The sequence below is a fragment of the Lepidothrix coronata genome, unplaced genomic scaffold, assembly GCF_001604755.1.
Source record: "Lepidothrix coronata isolate B3197 unplaced genomic scaffold, Lepidothrix_coronata-1.0 Scaffold83, whole genome shotgun sequence".
Classification (NCBI taxonomy): domain Eukaryota; kingdom Metazoa; phylum Chordata; class Aves; order Passeriformes; family Pipridae; genus Lepidothrix; species Lepidothrix coronata.
In genome coordinates this window covers 1,451,427-1,471,441 of record NW_016690263.1, presented here as the reverse complement: position 1 = coordinate 1,471,441, position 20,015 = coordinate 1,451,427, and the positions used below count along the sequence as shown (strand labels likewise).

Here is a 20,015-nt window from a genome sequence, read left to right as displayed (position 1 = left end):
TGGATTTTTCCTTTGCGTTTTGTAATGAAATGGATACCTGTTTTTTTCTAAAAAAGGTACTTTCCTTGACTGATTTTTATAACCAAAAGCTGTTTTTATGTGTGTGGTTTTTATTTTATAGTTTGGTTTATTAATTTCAGTACAAATGTAGTTACATATATACTATGTATATATGTATACTATGTATACTATGTTTCTGGTCAGAACATTGGTTTTCCATTTCTAGGTGTTAGTAAGTTGGAAAGCTCTGTTGGCTGGGGGTTGTTTCTATACACAAGATACTAAAGGTTTCAACATTTTTATCTTCTGTTACAATTTTTAGTGATATAAATACTTCTACTACTGCATGTCTTCAAACTCAGATGTGTTTTAGCACTTGTGAATTAGTTTTACAGGTGTTAAAGCAGATTTTGAGAGCTGTTTGGATAACAGATTCTACACATTTTAAACTAAAGGAAGATACAATACCCTTCTTAACAAATTGTTGCTAAGAATGACAAAGTGTATAACAAAGCTGAGATATTGAGACTAAAATTTCCGTATTGATGCTTGTTATACTCTTCTTCTTAAAAGGACTGTTTAAAGATTTGTTTACGTACATTGTGTTGCTACTCTACGAATGCTAGAGTAGGTATATTAAGTACAGGAGAATGTACCTTTCATTTATAGTGCCGTGTGATAGCTGTCTTTTTACCAAGACAATGGGAAGAATATTCTTATCAAAATATTTTCACAGAATATAGAACAGTGTAGGTTGGAAGAGACCTCTGGGTGTCCAGCCTTCCTGCTCAAGCAGGGTCACCTAGGGCAGGTTGCCTAGGCCTACATCTATGTGACTTTTGAATATCTCTAAAGCAGGATCCTTTACAACCTTTCTGGGCAAATCAGACCAGTGCTCAGTCACCCTTATAATGAAAAAAGTGTTTCCTGATGTTCATATGGCACCTTATGTATTTTAGTCTGTACCCTCTCCTGTCCTGTTATTGAGCACCACTGAAAAGAGTCTGGCTCTGCCTTCTTTGCACCTTTCCTCCAAATATTTGTACACATTGAAGAGATCTCCCCTGAGTCTTCTCCTTGCCAGGATAAAGAGTCCCAGCTCTCCCAGCCTTTCCTTAAGTGAGAGATGCTGTAGTGCTTTAATCAGGTTAGTGCAGCAAGGGGTCACTTTCTCCAATAGCTCTGTATCTCTCTTGTGGTGTAGAACTGAACACAGTGCGTCAGCGGCTACAGTGTTGCAAAGATGGGAAGGTTCGCCTACCTTGATCTGCTGACAGTACTTTGGCTAATGCTGCTCAGAGTACTATTAGCCTTGTTTGCCACAAGTGCACATTGCTGGCTCGTGTTTGTGTCTGCTGAAATCCCCAGGTCCTGTTCTGTACAGCTGCTTTCCAGCCAGGTGGCTCTCAGCATATATTGGTACCTGGGGTTATTCCTCTCTGGGTGCAGGGACTGTATCAGCCACTCCTCCAATTTTGTCATCAACGAACTTGCTGAGGGTACATTCTCCTCCATCGTCCAAGTCATTAATGAAGATTTTGAACAATATTGGACCCAGTACTAGCCCTAGTACCTCGCTAGTTACTGGTCCCCAACTAGATTTCATGCCACTGACACAAACTGGTGGGCCCAGTCATTCGGCCATTCAATTTTTTTATGTTTCCTCATAATGTAGTTGTTTCTAAAACAGTAAATATTTTTCCATTTGCAGTATGCTTGCAAGCAGAGTTTTCTAATTAATAACTGAGAGTTAATGGTAATTGTTACACTTAATGACAGCTTCAATAAAGCCACTAGAATCTTGTAATAATTCTGTGGAAGTCTGAATGTCGATGTAGTAGTTTTTGTTTCCAGTTTTGGGGTTTTTTTTGTAGAGACAGAAGGAATGCCACTACACTGTAGTCTTAAAATCTCATACCTAAGTCTTATTTTTAGTATTTGTATGATGATATTTGTGTTTTTCTGTAGAATTCAGGTTAGAAACTTCTTAAAAGCAATTTATTATTAGTATGCAAATAAAGTAGTTTACTTCTGCAAATACGTAGCAGTTGAGCTATGTGGACAACTGCCTGCTTTTACAACTTCTTATTTTGAAATTTTCCTTACTGCAACCTAAGCCCAGGCCTACAAATGCACATAAAAGTAGTGTTATTCATGCAAATAAGCATGACATCTGGTGAAAGCATGAGTGTAAACGGAAGTATGTGAATATTTGATTGGGTTTAGAATTGTTATGTTGTATTTACTGTAGTTGAAAATGCTTTTTAGTGCCTACTATTCATAAGCTAGGAAGGAAAACAGTAATTTGGGGGTTTGGCAAATAGGTGATGAGCTGTTACTAAACTGTGCTTAAAACCTGTTTATTTTTAAATTTGTAGTATAAATAGCTTTAACATGAATGAATTACAAATTTAAGATCTCATTTAAAGTAGTTGTAGAGCTTTCATATACATAGAAAATCAGGGTAAGCAAGCAAAAGTGCTTCTTAAAATCTCTTATCTCTCATGAATATACCAAAGAAATACCTGCAATCTTGAAGTTTTTTTTTTCTCTTTGTATTTTTTAGGAAGATGATCACCCTCATCCTGATTATCTGAGGTTCTCTCAATGACAAGCTGAAGCAGGAACAACTGAAAGGTCTTTCTGGAACCCTGGATATACAATTTAAATTTGTAGGAACTTTTCCAGAATGAAAACCACATACAGTTACCTTGATAATTGCAAAAGGATGAGAGGAAAGTTATGATGGCAAAAAACAAAGAGCCACGCCCTCCATCTTATGCTGTTAGTGTTGTTGGACTGTCTGGAACTGAAAAGGATAAAGGTAATTGTGGAGTTGGAAAGTCATGTTTGTGCAATAGATTCGTTCGTTCGAAAGCAGATGAATATTATCCTGAGCATACCTCTGTGCTTAGCACAATTGACTTTGGAGGAAGAGTTGTTAACAATGATCACTTTTTGTACTGGGGTGACGTAACACAAAGCGGCGAGGATGGAATCGAGTGCAGAATTCACGTAATTGAACAGACTGAGTTCATTGATGATCAGACTTTCTTGCCTCATCGGAGTACAAATTTACAACCGTACATAAAACGTGCAGCTGCCTCCAAACTGCAGTCCGCAGAAAAACTAATGTACATTTGCACAGATCAGCTAGGCTTGGAGCAAGACTTTGAGCAAAAACAAATGCCTGAAGGGAAATTGAGCATAGATGGATTTTTATTGTGCATTGATGTAAGCCAAGGATGCAATAGGAAGTTTGATGATCAACTTAAATTTGTGAATAACCTCTATATCCAACTCTCAAAATCTAAAAAACCCATAATAATAGCAGCAACAAAGTGTGATGAATGTGTGGATCATTATCTGCGAGAGGTTCAGGCCTTTGCTTCAAATAAGAAGAACCTCGTGGTAGTGGAAACATCGGCAAGATTTAATGTCAATGTTGAAACATGTTTTACTGCACTGGTACAAATGATGGATAAAACTCGTGGTAAGCCTAAAATAATCCCCTATCTGGATGCCTATAAAACTCAAAGACAGCTAGTTGTTACAGCAACAGATAAGTTTGAAAAACTTGTCCAAACTGTGAGAGACTATCATGCAACTTGGAAAACTGTTAGTAACAAACTGAAAAATCACCCTGATTATGAAGAGTACATAAATTTGGAAGGAACTAAAAAGGCCAAAAATACATTTTCAAAACACATAGAGCAGCTTAAACAGGAACATATTAGAAAAAGAAAAGAGGAATACATTAATGCATTGCCAAGAGCTCTTAATACTCTTCTATCAAATCTTGACGAAATTGAACTCTTGAGCTGGTCAGAAGCCTTGAAGGTAATGGAGAAAAGGCCTGACTTCCAGTCCTGTTTCGTAGTGCTTGAAAAAACGCCCTGGGATGAAACTGACCATATAGATAAAGTGAATGACAGAAGGATTCCGTTTGACCTTCTCACTACCCTAGAGGCAGAAAAAGTTTATCAAAACCATGTGCAGCATCTTATATCAGAAAAAAGGAGAGTCGAAATGAAGGAGAAATTCAAAAAAACTCTTGAGAAAATCCAATTCATTTCACCCGGACAGCCATGGGAAGAAGTTATATGTTTTGTGGTGGAGGACGAAGCATTCAAGTACATCACTGATGCAGATAGTAAGGAAGTGTATGGTAGGCATCAAAGGGAGATTGTTGAAAAAGCCAAAGAGGAGTTTCAGGAAATGCTTTTTGAACATTCAGAGCTGTTTTATGACCTGGATCTTAATGCAACACCAAGTACAGATAAAATGAGTGAAATTCATGCAGTTCTGAGTGAAGAACCTAGATACAAAGCTTTACAGAAACTTGCACCTGATAGAGAATCTCTTCTGCTCAAACACATAGGATTTGTTTATCACCCAACTAAAGAAACTTGTCTCAGTGGCCAAAATTGCACAGACATAAAAGTTGAGGAGTTGCTTGCCAACAGTCTTCTGCAACTAGACCATGGCCGCTCAAATTTATACCATGATAGTGCCAACATTGATAAAGTCAATCTTTTCATTTTGGGCAAAGATGGCCTTGCACAAGAATTGGCAAATGAAATTCGGACGCAATCCACTGATGATGAATATGCATTAGATGGAAAAATATATGAACTGGATCTTAGGCCAGTTGATGCCAAATCTCCATACCTGCTGACTCAGTTGTGGACCTCAGCCTTCAAACCACATGGTTGTTTCTGCGTGTTTAACTCTATTGAATCACTGAATTTTATTGGGGAGTGCATTGCAAAAATAAGGGCTGAAGCATCTCAGATAAGGAGAGACAAGTATATGGCTAGTCTTTCGTTTACGTTAATATTGGCTAACCAGAGGGACAGCGTTAGCAAGAATCTACCTATTCTGAGACATCAGGGACAGCAATTGGCAAACAAGTTACAGTGTCCTTTTGTAGATGTACCTGCTGGTACATATCCACGCAAATTTAATGAGACCCAAATAAAACAAGCTCTGAGGGGAGTACTGGAAGCAGTTAAACACAATTTTGATGTTGTAAGTCCAGTTCCCACCATTAAAGATCTGTCAGAAGCTGACTTAAGGATTGTCATGTGTGCCATGTGTGGTGATCCGTTCAGTGTGGATCTTATTCTTTCACCTTTCCTTGACTCGCACTCCTGTAGTGCTGCTCAGGCTGGCCAGAACAATTCTTTGATGCTTGATAAAATAATAGGTGAAAAGAGGCGTCGAATACAGATAACTATATTATCATATCATTCTTCAATTGGTGTAAGGAAAGATGAACTTGTTCATGGATATATACTGGTCTATTCTGCAAAGCGGAAGGCATCTATGGGAATGCTTCGGGCATTTCTTTCTGAAGTTCAGGATACGATTCCTGTCCAGTTGGTGGCCGTTACTGATAGCCAGGCAGACTTCTTTGAGAATGAAGCAATCAAGGAACTCATGACTGAAGGAGAACACATAGCAACAGAAATTACTGCTAAATTTACAGCTTTATATTCGTTATCTCAATATCATCGTCAAACTGAGGTTTTCACGTTGTTCTTCAGTGATGTATTAGAGAAGAAAAACATGATTGAAAGTTCTTACATGTCAGACAGCACAAGGGAAACAACGCATACAAGTGAAGATGTTTTTCCAAGATCTCCAAGAGGAGGTTCCCTTGATTATAATTACCCAGATTCGGAGGATGATACCGAAGGGCCACCACCTTACAGTCCAATTGGTGATGATGTAAGGCTACTCCCAGCACCTAGTGATCGTTCAAAGTACCGACTGGATTTAGAAGGAAATGAATATCCTATTCACAGTACACCAATCAATTGTCATGACCATGAACGTAACCATAAAGTGCCTCCTCCGATAAAACCGAAACCACTTGTTCCAAGAACAAATGTGAAAAAACTCGATCCTAACCTCCTGAAAACAATTGAGGCAGGTATTGGCAAAAACCCCAGGAAACAACCTTCTCGAGTGCCTGCGGCACCACCAGAAGATATAGACCAATCTGACAACTATGCTGAACCTATTGACACTATTTACAAACATAAAGGCTTTGCAGACGATATCTATGCGGTTCCAGATGATAGTCAGAATCGTATTATTAAAGTTCGAAACTCAATTGTTATGAATACCCAAGGTGAGGAAGAAAATGGGTTTGCTGATAGAGTATCCAAAGGTCATGGGGAAAGAAGACCTTCAAAATACAAATACAAGTCTAAGACTCTCTTCAGCAAAGCCAAGTCTTACTATAGAAGAACACATTCAGATGCAAGTGATGATGAGGCTTTTACCACCTCTAAAACTAAAAGAAAAGGAAGACATCGTGGAAGTGAGGAAGACCCACTTCTTTCACCTGTTGAAACATGGAAGGGTGGCATAGATAACCCTGCTATTACATCAGATCAAGAGTTGGATGATAAAAAAATGAAAAAGAAACCCCACAAAGTAAAAGAAGATAAGAAGGTAAGTCAGTTGATTTAAATTTTATTTACAACTTCTGGTGCATTGTAAAAAGGGAAGAGTCAAAATATGCAAGAGTTGCACTGTATTTTGAAACTGGTGCTTTAAAATTTTCATGTAATATTGTTTAATTTTTGTCTCAAGTTTCTATTAAGTTGCTCAGAACTAGCAAACCTTAGGGAATGAGATGATTTGTGTACTTAAGCAGGTGTTCAATAAGTTTCAGTTATTTTAACCTCTGTATGTACCATTAGCAAATTTGCAGATGCCATGAAGTTGGGGGGGGGCGTGTTGATCTGCTGGAAGGCAGGAGGGTTTTTCAGAGGGACATGGACAAGCTGGAGAGATGGTCTGATTCCAACAGGATGAGGTTCAACAAGGCCAAGTGCCGGATTCTGCACTTGGGCCACAGCAACCCCCTGCAGCGCTACAGGCTGGGGACAGAGTGGCTGGAGAGCAGCCAGGCAGAGAGGGACCTGGGAGTTTGGATTGACAGGAAGCTGAACATGAGTCAGCAGTGTGCCCAGGTGGCCAAGAAGGCCAATGGCATCCTGGCCTGGATCAGGAACAGTGTGGTCAACAGGACCAGGTAAGGACCTGGAGTACTGTGTCCAGCTGTGGGCCTCTCAGTTCAGGAAGGATATTGAGATGCTGGAGCAGGTCCAGAGAAGAGAAACAAGGCTGGTGAAGGGACTCCAGCATAGGTCCTATGAGGAAAGCCTGGAGGGGTTGGGGCTATTCAGCCTGGAGAAGAGGAGGCTCAGGGGAGACCTCATCACTCTCGACAACTCCCTGAAAGGAGGTTGTAGCCAGGTGGGGATTGGTCTCTTCTCCCAGGCAACCAGCAGTAGGACAAGAGGGCACGGTCTTAAGGTGTGCCAGGGAAGGTTTAGGTTGGATATTAGGAGAAAAGTTTTTACAGAGAGAATAATCAGACATTGGAATGGGCTGCCCAGAGATGTAGTGGATTCACCGTCCCTGGAGGTTTTTAAGATGAGACTGGATGTGCCACTTAGTGCCATGGTCTAGTAACCGTGGCGGTGTTGGATCAAGGCAAGGATTGGACTTGATGATCTCAGAGGTCTTTTCCAACCCAGTCGATTCTATGATTCTGTGTGCAGGCTTCCTTCCATTTGAGTTAGGTACTTTTTTAAAAAAAAAACAAAAAACTGCTTTGTGAGTTTTTGAGTAGAACTGGTTCTTTCAGTTTGCAGTTCTTGCTGTTGGAATGAGTTTTAGGGTTGGTGAATGAAAGGAGTGGTTTCTTTTTAATTCTCAGTTCAACCTGGAACTCTAAAACAAGAGCATGAAAAGGAAACTTTGCATAGTGGTTTTACTGACTGCTGCATTTTCCTAGTGTGGGCAAACAGGTAATCAAGTTAAAAGTTGCGCTACCTGTAGGATTCTCTGTTCGAGTAAAATACAAGGAACGCAATAGGGAAATAAAGGGAAGATGATAATGTTGCACTCCACTTAAAAAAGGTTTAATTTTAATCTTTATGCCCGATAGTTACTTTTTGGCTTACTGCCTTAAAAGTTGTTATATCAAGGTAGTGTTTTGGTCTAAGTTTTAGATGGACACTTATAATTTAGATTTTAATTCTTTTTACTTTCTCAGTCATTGTGTTGGGTGTAATGTTTGTTTGACATGAAATCAAGGGTGTTTCTGATCAGTTAGATATTTTTTTCTTGTCTGAAAGTAAGCCGATTTTAATATTATCTTTTGTAGCATTTTAAAAATGTCCTTTTTAGCTTAAATCTGACAGTACTTGTATAGCAGTTAGAAATACATTTTGTTAAAGTAGAGCATAGGTAAATTTTACTAATAGATTAAATTCTGTATTGCACTTCCTGGTATGCAGCTGTGATTTGAATTACACATGACTGATTTAAAGGGCACTAAATTTTCTTAAGGCTTACTCATAAGCATTGGATAATGATGTCTTGTGGGTATAAAATCATATGATTAAAAATACTTCGAAATTACTCTTTTGGGGAAACTTAGATGTTTTTTAAAAAATAATTTATATACTTTTCATAGAATCATTGAGTATCCTGAGTTGGAAGGAACCCACAAGGATCGTCGAGTCCAACTCCTGGACTCCTTCTAATTGAATTAATCTTGCTACATGGAAATGGAAATGCAGTTTCATAATCCTCCTACTGTCCCAGCTGTGTTGAGTTGACAGAAAGTTACCCTGAGTTGGATATTTATGTTTTAAGCTGAGTAGACCTAGTATAGTGGGGTCTTTTCTTCCCGGTACTGTGTCAGGAAACCCCTGATATCTTCAGCGATGCCTCCACTTTTGGTTTTGGCCTGTTGAGAAGAAGCCTGAATTTAAAGTTTCAGGCTGTTCTAAATTTTTGTAGTGGTTACAACTCTTGAAGAGTAGAGTTGTTTTAAGTTCTTTTTAATGTAGCTCTTGGTTGTTTTGGTTGGTTGATTTTGCTTTGGTTTGTGGTTTGGTGGTGTGGTTTTTTGTTTTTTTTTTTTTAAACTCACAACTAGCAGGGCTGCTACTCAAATTAGTCACAGAAAACTTCTAATAGTAATAGAAATTATTGTAATGATTGAGAAAACAAATTTAACTTATTAGTGAAAATGCTTGCAAGCTTTCAAAATATCTAAGAATGTTGAGTGCTCAGTGCTTTTGATAAGTAGTAACTTCTCTGTGTGTTAGCTTGCATTAAGTTGAAGTGAGTGTAGTTCCAGTTCAAGTGATGGACCATTCTAGTTTGTAATATACTTTGGGGTTTCTAACTGTTAATTTTTTTTCAGAAGAGATGCAGTTTTATTAGTTTTGGAACTTATTCTCTATGTTTTCCTGTGTTGTTTTAGATGAGCAGCTAGCAGTCTTTTGTTACAGAAACTCAAAAATTACTCAGATTATATTTTCCTTGTTGAGGAAAATTGTTCCTCTCTATAAAAAAGGAACATAAGATACATGGGATACATTCTTGCTATAATTATAGCGATTCTGAAATACAGAAATCTTACAAACAAAATGAATTTATTTGGAAAAACTCGTACTTTGAAATCTGAGGTCCTAATTGTCTTTTGCAGTGATTTTTTTTAATCAGCTTTGTACTGTGGTGTTGCTTTTTAAAGCCTAAATATGATGTGACATGCTTGATACTCCTTGTATCTTTGTTGGTTTGAGATGTGGTGTTTCTCTGTGGATTTCTTGTAAGGTATTGCAGGAAAGACATTACCTTGCTAATGGATTCTCATTCTGTCCTGATGCTTTCAGGCCCCCAGTCTCCCAGCTCACAATGGGCGCTAAGACAGATATAGGGAGGTAGGAAATGGCTGTAGTGTGATTGTAGGCTCCAGGTAAAAAAATTGAAGAATGCAAAGAGTTGGGTGGGTAGAAAGGAGGAAGTGAGATTTGCCTAACAGTAGGAGAATGGCAGCTGTAGTTTGGCTAACACATGTAACAAACTTTAAACATCTATTGTGAACACATGTTATTAAAGGCAGAAGTAAATATTCAGAATTCTGTTACTTTTTGCTATTTGGAAGCATAAATTAAAATGTTTTACTGTGGAAGGTATAGTAATGACAAGGCTGTGGTGAGCAGGTAACGTTACTTTCAAGGTCATCTACTGATTCTTATTACCAAAGGAAATCAAACAATTTAAAACTGAGACCAGTTAAGAAAGTGTGCTTTGGTCTGAATTATTTGCCCATTGTTTTTGTCCATAACAGTGTGCTAGTGTTCTTAGATCTTGTTTCAGTATACTGGTAGTCAGAAGTGGAAGAGAACTGTCCATGAGCTCTGTTTTCCACTATCACAGAAATAATTTCTCTGAAAACTTTTATCCCCTCATTCTCACTACTCTGTAAAACTCATCCAGAACTTCTGTTTCCTCTGTATTGGTGAAGAATCTTCTTGCAATTCCTAGTTTCCACCTTTCCTGCGGTAACTTTTCTCCTGAAGTGTTTGTGATCTGTCACCTTCAAACAGGTGAAGAGAAAATGGCTACTCGATCTGAGTTTTAGAAGATTTAAAAAAACCCAAAATTTTCTTCTGAACTTATGTTTTTGAATGAGGATGACTGAAACTGTGTATATTATCGCAAAGAATGTCATAGCAGTGCATCATATAATACTACTGTTTGTTGATGCCTACTAGAAATTACTACTTGACAAAATTGTGTGATCGCACTCAGCCTTTTCTTAGCTTCAGTTACTGTGACTGTAGGAACCTTTGACCTGTTCTTGTCCTTGATAACTTCCGATTAATGACTTCCTACCGTATAGTACAGGTGATTTATAGTACAATACACGTAGTACCTGTACATTGTAGTACATGCTACACGCACCTTACAGCACATGGCTTTTGTTAGTCGTGCATTCCAGGGCATGATTTTGCGTTGGTCTGTGATGGTCCTTTTTGTTGTTGAATATCATGTTTCTTCTGCTACTCCAGTTGTTACAGTAGTTTCCTGTATGCCATCACCAAGTGCCTTACTTGAGTCCAGACTGGTGAAACCAACTGATGGTTGTTCTATCTTTGCGTCTAGAAAACAATACATATTTTCAGTGGAGAAGGTTGAATCAGTCCAGTATAGTCTGACTTGTGATCCACCCACCTTTATCCTTGATACCACGTCTAAATTTTCTGAAAAAATTATTGTGTGGCCTTACGTGTGCTATTAACAAGTGGATTGTTGAACTTTTTCTGGTAGGGATGTATATAAAGAGAAGTGGAAAGAAGGACAAAAAAGAAAGCAGACTTGCTTCAGTCACAGGACTTTTTAGCCAAGCTCATGTGGAGTTGTGTGAGCACACTGAGTTTGTAAGCTTTCAAGTGCATGCTGTGTGCTAGTATTTGTTAAGCTATGATGGCCCTTTTTCTTCCCCTACAGAACTTTTTCTGTCAAGTTTCTCTTCAGGAAAAAAGCACCTTGTTTTTGCTGTTATTAAACAAAATAGCTCTCAGATTTAATGCATTTTCCAGTATGCATTTGGCATGCTTTCTATGTTTGATTTAGCTCATTAGCAGTGTTCATAAACTTGGAGGAACTAAGCACCGTGTACCATGTTCATATGCAGCTTTGCCTTTGTTCTTCTTTGCCAAGTTAGACCTTTCCAGCTGAGATTAATGCTCATTCGTGTCCGGGTCTCTTTCAAAAATTGTAAGTGGGAACTACAAGTAGGTGCTTATCACAATTAGAATCTTTAAGACTGTAATACTAAGGTGTAGTATAAACATTATTGGTGTTGGTACACATGAAAAGCAGCAGCCTTGCAAACTATATCTTAAATTATTTTTGTCTTCGGTTTAACTTGATGAGTTTGGGGATACAGAACAACAGAAATTGCAGAAACTTTGAGGCCGTGAAAGGACATGAACATTCCTAGAGCATAAGGATCTTGCTGAAGGAAGCCTTCTAATATCTCAGACAGGAGGAACCTCTTCATGTGTGTGCAGTAACCTTAAAACTGCAAGTGTAATGCAGTTTATGAATTAATATAAGGCCTGAACCATAGTACTCCTTGGCTTTTCATTGTTCTCATTGCATTCTTTTTATGTGTAAACAAAAATATTTAAAAAGTTATTTATCAATTATTATTGATTTAATCTATTAGTATTATTACCACATGAAATAATAGCAAGCCTTGTCTTAATTTAGTAATTCTCTGTAGCAGGAATTCCATTACTTTAAATGAGTCTGAAAACTTTTTTCAGTATTTCAGCAAGAAATATCCACTAGCATCTGGATGAATTCTCACATATTTTACTCTGATTTGTTTTAGAACATGATGTGAGTAATACAGTTTTTGTCATTTTTTTATGCTTAAACTTGTTTGGTACCATTATAATTTCAAAAGTATATTAATTTTTTTGTTTAAGCTAGTACTGAAATAGTGTCAGGAACTGTAGAGCCCATGTGTGTTGCTCTCCATTTTAATAAGACTATGGTGAACATGTGAGCAACGGAAGATTCACTTACATTTTTATTCAAGTGTTCTTGTGTAAATTCAGTGGTTGATTTAGCAAAGTACTGTTTACTTCAGACTGGAATGTGCAGTGAAATTTTTTTTTCTCCTGAGGAGTAGAGGAAATACCAGAATCTGTGCTTTCAGGTTTCATCTGTTCAAATTTAACACTCTTAATATGCATATTTAGAGACATATTTCTTCTTGAGCCTCTGTAGTTTAAAACTTACTGTAACAAGCTGGAATTCTAAAAATGGCAGAATGTGTAAAGGGAAGAAAGAGCACATTAGGAACCATCATCTGCATTATTCTATGTCATATAGTTTCTGAAGAGCTGGCTATGAATTAGAGATTACAAATATTTTATTAAGCCTGTAAATGCTATTCATGGTGCGTGGTTTTATCAAGTGTTTTACTAGTCTTGAAAATATTGACTTTGCCTTTCATGAACCCAGGGCTGACTGCAAATGAAGCAGGCAGAAACTTTCCTTTGTATCGAAAGTAGAGTGAAGCTTGTGGGAGGTAGAGAAGTAGCTGGATTTCCCCTCTGATAAATAAATTATTGATGATAATTCTGGTGGGTTGAAGGTAAGATGAAAAAAAGGAAGAGGAGCCTGTCTTGAACAGAGAGGGCTTGCTAGAGTAAGCAGCTCATCCATAAAGGGGTTTGATAGATAGTTTTGGGTAGTTTTTAGTTGTCTAAGTTAATTTTAAGAGGTTGTATTTAAGTGTATTGTACTCCCAAGACTCGTAGCTGGCTGAAGTCTCAGCCATGTTTCTATCCAGATGATGAGTGCTGCTTATCTGGTTCCCTGGTACCTACTGTCAAGAGGGTTAAACTTGAATATTCTTTATGTCTATATTTTTTTCATGGTTTCATGCTCTTTGTAATATTTCTGGGTTTGAAACCAAGAATTGGATACTTTTCCATGCTAGAATGTGTGGGTTTTTGTTTACCTTGTCTTATATTAAGAGGGCTTGAGCTAATCTTTTGCAACATGTTTGGTGATTGAACTGCTGCAATTAAAGCAATACTGCAAGTAAATGCTTTTAGTATCAGCAGTGCAAGGCAAGTTTGGGATTCTCGGAGTAAAATGCTTTCCTGCCAAAATATATAAGGATCTGTTAGAGGTTTGGCTTTAACTTCAGTTAGGGTATGAAGAGAAGTTGTCTTTGGCAGGAAGTGAGTGGTGAAACCCATGCTGAAAGCTCAATATAAGTGCAGCAATCAATTATAAAAAACCCCACAGATTTATATGAAAACTAAGGATTCAACTTTATAGTGTTGGGCTGGTCTTTTAATTAGTAACAGGAAAACAGTGGTATGTGAAACAATCTTTTTTGCTGGGTTTAAGTAACAAAACTTTTGTGTTGGTTCTTGTCTTCTTTAACTTGGTGCCTATTAGTTCTTTTTCATTATGATGTAGAAGAAGAATAATGAAGAAAACCAATATTTGCTACGTGCAGTACTAGATGACTGCTGTATTGTTGGGGAGTAGGTGCATTGGGCATAACTATTAAACTAAAAGTACCTGGGGCAAAATCATAATCTCTCTGCCAAAATCCAGGAATATTAAAACTGTTCAGGTGCCCTTTAACTAAAGGAATAGTTTAATGTTTAACTGGTTTTGTTCATTGTTTCCTTAGAGATATTTTAAAAGTTAATCTTACACAGAAAATTTCTGATAGCCATTATTGTGACTAGCAAATATAAAAGTTCACTTCTATATCTGGATCAGAAAAGCTGCTATTTTCTCAGAGTGGGGAACAGGGATTTAAAAAAAAAAAGCTGTCACTAAAACATACTTTTTTGGAAATGAGACCCATATTTTTTTTCCCTGAAATTAGTTGATCTTTTGGCAAAGATCAGGTCTTTCGCACAGTAACACACCATTTTGTTCAGGACAAGTTCTCTACTTAAGAAGTCTAGACCCACAACTTAAGGAAAGCATTGAAGTCTCAAATGAGGATGATTTGATGTTGGTTTTTTTAATGCCTTAAACTCTTGGTTTTAGTTTACAGAAGTGTTTTTTGTGAAGATTGTGTAGATAGTGTTATTTGCAGGAAGATTTGATTTGCTCTGTCAGTGGAGGGTTTATGCACTCACAGCCTAAAAAAAGAGAAATCGTGAGAGAGATTTTAATAAATATTGGACTGGAGAGACAAAATGCATAATGATATATAATGGGAAATAGCTGATAAACTTATTGCTGTAACTCTGCCTAGTGAAATAACCATTTCATGTTTATGGAATTGTCTTGCAATTATCGTCTCTTCTCTTACTCTACTTTTAGACAAGTTTGCAAAGGACTTCAGGGTTGTTTTTTTTTCTTTTTCTCTTTATTCTTTTTTTTTCTTTCTGCTTTTTTAAATTTTTTAGACAAATTCTCATTTTCCACTTTAGAGATTAAACTGATTTCAGGTAGACAGTTCACCTAAGAAACCTTTCTCCCTTCCTGAGTGTATAATGTCATACTTGATTAATGTCATACTTGATGTCTCTGTCCCTTGCAACCATTCTTCTAAACGCAGGACAACTATTAGAAAAAAGCATTCTTTACTCCAATTTTGCAGATATATTTAATATGTCGTACTATGTCCAGGTATTCTACACAGATAATAATATTTATAATTTTCATATAGCTTCTGTAGAATCCTGGTTTATTATTCCATAACCAGATTGCTTTCCAAGAGTCACAGTGTCTTTTTCTATCCTGTTGATCTAAAATACAGAGTCTTGAGTGCTGCTTCATTTATTCTAAGATGGGGGGATATGCACTGAACACCTAGGAAAAAAGCATTTAAATTGTTTTTCCTTTCTTTGCTGCCTTAATGGACTTATCTCTAAAATGGTCTTTAATTCCACATTTGACAAAGATGTTTTCACTTAGTTTTATACAGTTTAGCTTCAGCTTGGTGCTTTCAGCTGTTGGTAATCTGAACTGGATGCTGCCTAAGTAAATATTTTTGATGATGTAATGTGGTTTCATCAACATTCAGAGATGAAACATGGTATCTAATACAATATAATTCTTGTAATCATCCAAAGGTGATTTATCAATTCCACTGATTAAAGTCCTTCTCAAGGGAAAAAATTAAAAATAAAAGCAAGCAATAAAACTCCATAAGAAACATGTCTTAGATTTGATTGTATGCAAACCTTCTTTTGGCTAAAGTCCTGTGCTTGTAACAAAGCAATCATGCTTAATGGGAGTGCCTGCAACTTTAACTTTGAGATTGATTGTTATACATTCTGCATCATCATGTTTCTTGTACAATTGTAGTATAAAGATTATTTTGTGTCTTTAACTATATGCAGAACTTCAGAGTTTTATCTTAATAATTTTTATAGAGGTCATGAATCAGATGTGATTCATGTAGATTCATTTGTGAGCAGTGTTGAAAGTTAGTATGTAAAGACTTGTCCACAGCACTCTGAACAAGTGGTGTCTTTATTTCTGTTCCTGTGGTATTTCAGTTACTGATACATTGGGTTATCCTGTTCCTAACGTGATACAAAAAGGGCCAAACCTTTTAGAAGTTATTTGAGTGCTTTGTATCTAATGTATGCTATTTAGAAAGTACATTTAATTTTTATTCATTCAGTTTGTGTGATCTGTTTGTGTTTACTGAATGATTGCAATATGAGTCAGTTAAAATGTTACTTGAATATTACTTAAATAACTCTGTTTTGTTGTAGCCAAAAAAGAAAACTAAGACATTCAATCCTCCAATCCGTAGAAACTGGGAAAGTAATTACTTTGGGATGCCCCTACAGGATTTGGTTACACCTGAGAAACCGATACCTCTGTTTGTTGAAAAATGTGTGCAATTCATTGAAGATACAGGTAAGATAGGAGGACTGTTGGAGGAAAGACTTTCCCACTTTGCATAATGAGTAAAGCCTCTCATTTTCTGTTTTAAAGTACTTCTAGAATTTTGTCCTAGAAATAAATAATTGTGGGCTAGGCACATTGGAAAAGTAGAATGTGCTTTCTAAGTTGTGTGCTTAATATGTCTTTTGACTTTATTTATACAAATACTTAATTACTTTTTGGCAAATGTTTGAAGTTTAATGTGTTTCCTGTAATTTAAAAAACTTATATCTTTTTCTAATGGCAAATGACTTTTTGGTTTTCTCTCTCTCCTTTCTCCCTGGCTTCCTGGTTGTGTGTTTGTCCCTGCTTTCAGCCTATTAACTGTGTGACCATGAGGCAAGTAGGATGATTTTGCTGGTCCAACAGAAGACTACAGTTAGGAGTGGGGATTTGTTTTGAGGTTTGGGAGTGACCTGTGGTTGGGTTTTGTTTGTTTTTTTGAGGTTGGTTTTTTTGTTTTTTTTTTTTATTTTGTTTGTTTTTAAAGATTGTGAGCTCCAGTTTTCAGTTAGTGTGTAGATCCTGCTTGCTCTGAAGTTTCATAAATGCTGTATTGCTATATTTGGAGCAAGTGACAGTGTGACTGAGCTTAAACACCCGTAGGGCTGTTTTATGACATTGTTTAGCATAAAGTAAAACAGCACCTTTTTCAATGTTTGCTTAGTTCTGTAATACAATTTTGGCTGTAAGATGATAGTAGCAGTTTTAGCAGGAGTAAAACTGAAGGGTTTTCTTTCTTATGGTAAAATTCAGTTTTGCTGCCATCTGTAAGAGTAGTGTTTCCAGAAGAATTACTACTGGTGGTAAGCCTAATAGCTGTTTTTACAGGTTCACATACTGCATTATTGCAATAAAAAAAAGAGTTGAAACCTCAGGCACTGATCTTTTTGGAGTCAGAGATGTTAGCATAAATATGTCTTTAATCTTTACCTTCTATGGATTCCTTGCTTAAAGGTAAGAGCTGTATTTTCTTCCCTCTTGCTTTTGCTTTTTCCACCTCACCCAGTTAAAAATGGGGAAGGAGGAAGAAGGGCAAGGAGTAATAGTGGCATAGGCAGTTTAATGTATAGATTGTGTTTGCTTTTTTATGTTGCAAAAGTACCCCAAAACAAACCAACATAATATCATGGGTGAGTCACTGTCTGAATTGCTGTTCTTTAAAAGTGGCTACATCGTGCTACTATGTATACCTATATAAAACGGACATTCTCCAGTACTGAAGACTAAGTGACTGAAGAGTTTGTAAAATCTAGCAATAACTTGATTTGAGTGTGTTTAACTTTCTAAGAATATTTTCAAACAACAAAATTATATATCCAGTTCTAAAGAAAGTTCTATTTACTTAAAAGTGTTGTCTAATATCTGTTCATTTTGTGGTAAACTTTCCAAATAAAAGGCTATTTCTCCTGAAGAATTTTCACCAGCTTGTGGAGTGAGAGAGCTATAATAGTGTGGGAACATTATTTGTTGTCCTTTTTTTTTTTCCCCCCTCATAGTCATCAAATCATACAAGCACCCAGAAGATTTAGCACTTCTACTCTCCTCTCATGACGTGTCTTTTAAACATGTTTAGTTAAGCTGCTATGTGTTCAAAATGTAGGAGTTTCTCAAAAGTGATTACTCAGGAGGCACTGCTTTTTCCTTTAGTGGGTTGGGTATAGGTTAGTTCATCCTGGGATGCTGCTGTGCAGCTGGAGAATTTTAATTCTGGCCATACATATAAGCTGGACAAATGCTGTGCCATCTGCTTACTTTGTTTGTGGCTGTGAAGACAGTAGTTGTCTTGCTTGTTTTGTTAAGCACTTAGAACAAAAGCTCTGCTTTTGATCTGTATTACAATTTTCTTTCTCCTGCTCCGGATTCTGTGTAAGTAACTTTTGTGTTCTTTTCAGCCTCCATACTTGGCTGTGGAAGTTCTATTTTTGGTGTGTATTATTTTTATATTGGATTAATGTGCTGTAGGTATTTGAGTGTCTTCAAGCAGGGATAGAATCTATTTGTTGCTTTTGAGAGAGGAGGATGTTCACTTGCATTGCTTTCAAATCCTGTACTGAGATAGACTCACATCACTAATTTTGGACTGTCTGAGAAAATTCCACAAATACAGATTTGGAGGTTATCAGTCTGCAGAAGGCAAGTCAGGATCTATTGGCTCCAGGCTGGAGTCCAGAATGGTACCATTCCTATTTGATAAAGCTTCTTGGCCCTGGGGAGTCATCCAATAGTCAGCTGTCTCTTACCAAATCAGCCTACTGTCAGTACTAACTGCACTGAATACCAGTCTTTTTAATCAAGGAGCGCAGTCTTTTCCAACTTGGCTAATCTGTATATTTCTCCTAGAGAGGACATAATTGTTTAGCTTTTCCTTTTAAGGAGTTCATCTCCTTCCTTTGTATTATAATATGTAATTTGGATTGTTGCTGAATTTGTGAAGATGTGATTAATTTCAATTTGAAGGACTAATCTTAATTTTTAATGTTCCCAATTTCTGCTTCGTGCCATTATACAAGATGGTGCTTTCTAGCCACTCATCTAAACTGTGACTGAGGCTAGAAAGTATGCAGTGTGAAAAACAGTTTTCTCTGTTTCAGATGTTTTCCATAATTCTGGAATATCCTCACCAAAAAAAAAAGTGCATATCAGTAGAAGAGGGACAATTTGGAAAAATTAAAGTACGTCCAGGAGCTGAAAAGTTCTAGCCTTTTATAAATCAACAGATTTTTCTTTTGAAAAAGCCATATGAATCCTGTCAAGGTAAAGGGAGATCTGGTAAAGATAAGGGATCCTAAGTCAGGGCCTGCAGGTGTAGTGTTCTGTTTACTTTGGTATTTTCCAACAGGAAGCATTATTGTGAATTGATTTAGCTTTGTACAGTCAACCAATTTATTTTTGAAATGTAATATAGGTTTTGAATCCCTTTGTAACCTTTCTGATAGTGTTGAAAGTAGAAACTGAGGAGCAACGTGGTTAATACCTGAGTAGATCTAAACCTGATAAGCTCTAACTGTGTCAGAACCTGCATTTTACAGCAGTGTGTGCTGTCACTGATACCAATAGTATGAAGCAGCAATAGCACGTAATACTTGGGCTTGTTGGAACCTACTGATTTAAAAAAAAAGCATAATACCTTGTAAGATTATCTTAAATTTTGTGATATTGTTACTTCTGGATAAGAAATGAGGAAAACTTTGCTAAATACTGTAAACAAACTTCACTTCTGTGTTTCCACGTTGTCCATGATTATAATTTTTGAACTCATTGTAATTACAGTAGGATGAATAGTCTTTTGGTTGGTTGTTAGACTTCTTTCTTGTTGGTTCGTTGAACAAGATGATCAAAAGAATATTTTTTTTCAGGTAAGTAACTTGATAATTGTGAATTATCAAGTTTTCCACTAAATATCTTCATATAAATGTATAATGTTTTCAGGAAAACTTACGGTAAAGATACTGTGATCTTATTGTAGCCTTTTATGGACGATATGAATACTTTCTCTAGTGACACACATGACATATAATATGTATAACTCCATGATGTTAACATGTATAACTCCATGTATGCTTTTTCCTCTATCACATTCTTTGCAAATCAGTTTGTGACTGGCTCATGAGGGCAGCTATGTAAATTGGCTTTTTGACTATTTTCAGTTACAGGCTTCCAAAAGAAAATTTTGATGATATAGTTGTTCTGGTGTGTTTTGTTGCTTTCTCCTGATGGACTGAAGAGAG

General features: G+C 36.8%; 1 protein-coding gene across 3 annotated transcripts in view; it reads left to right on the top strand.

Moving 5' to 3' along the window:
- ARHGAP5 (Rho GTPase activating protein 5) overlaps positions 1-20,015 on the top strand; it is a 48,060-nt gene that overhangs the window by 8,918 nt on the left and 19,127 nt on the right. For 2 of the 3 annotated variants that reach the window (XM_017820436.1, XM_017820435.1), the window contains 2 exons: positions 2,567-6,465; positions 16,110-16,257. In XM_017820436.1, the coding sequence (XP_017675925.1) occupies positions 2,743-6,465; positions 16,110-16,257 (3,871 nt within the window). In that variant the 5' untranslated portion in view covers positions 2,567-2,742. The remainder of the gene's footprint in view (positions 1-2,566; positions 6,466-16,109; positions 16,258-20,015) is intronic. The other variant, XM_017820437.1, reaches the window with a different exon arrangement.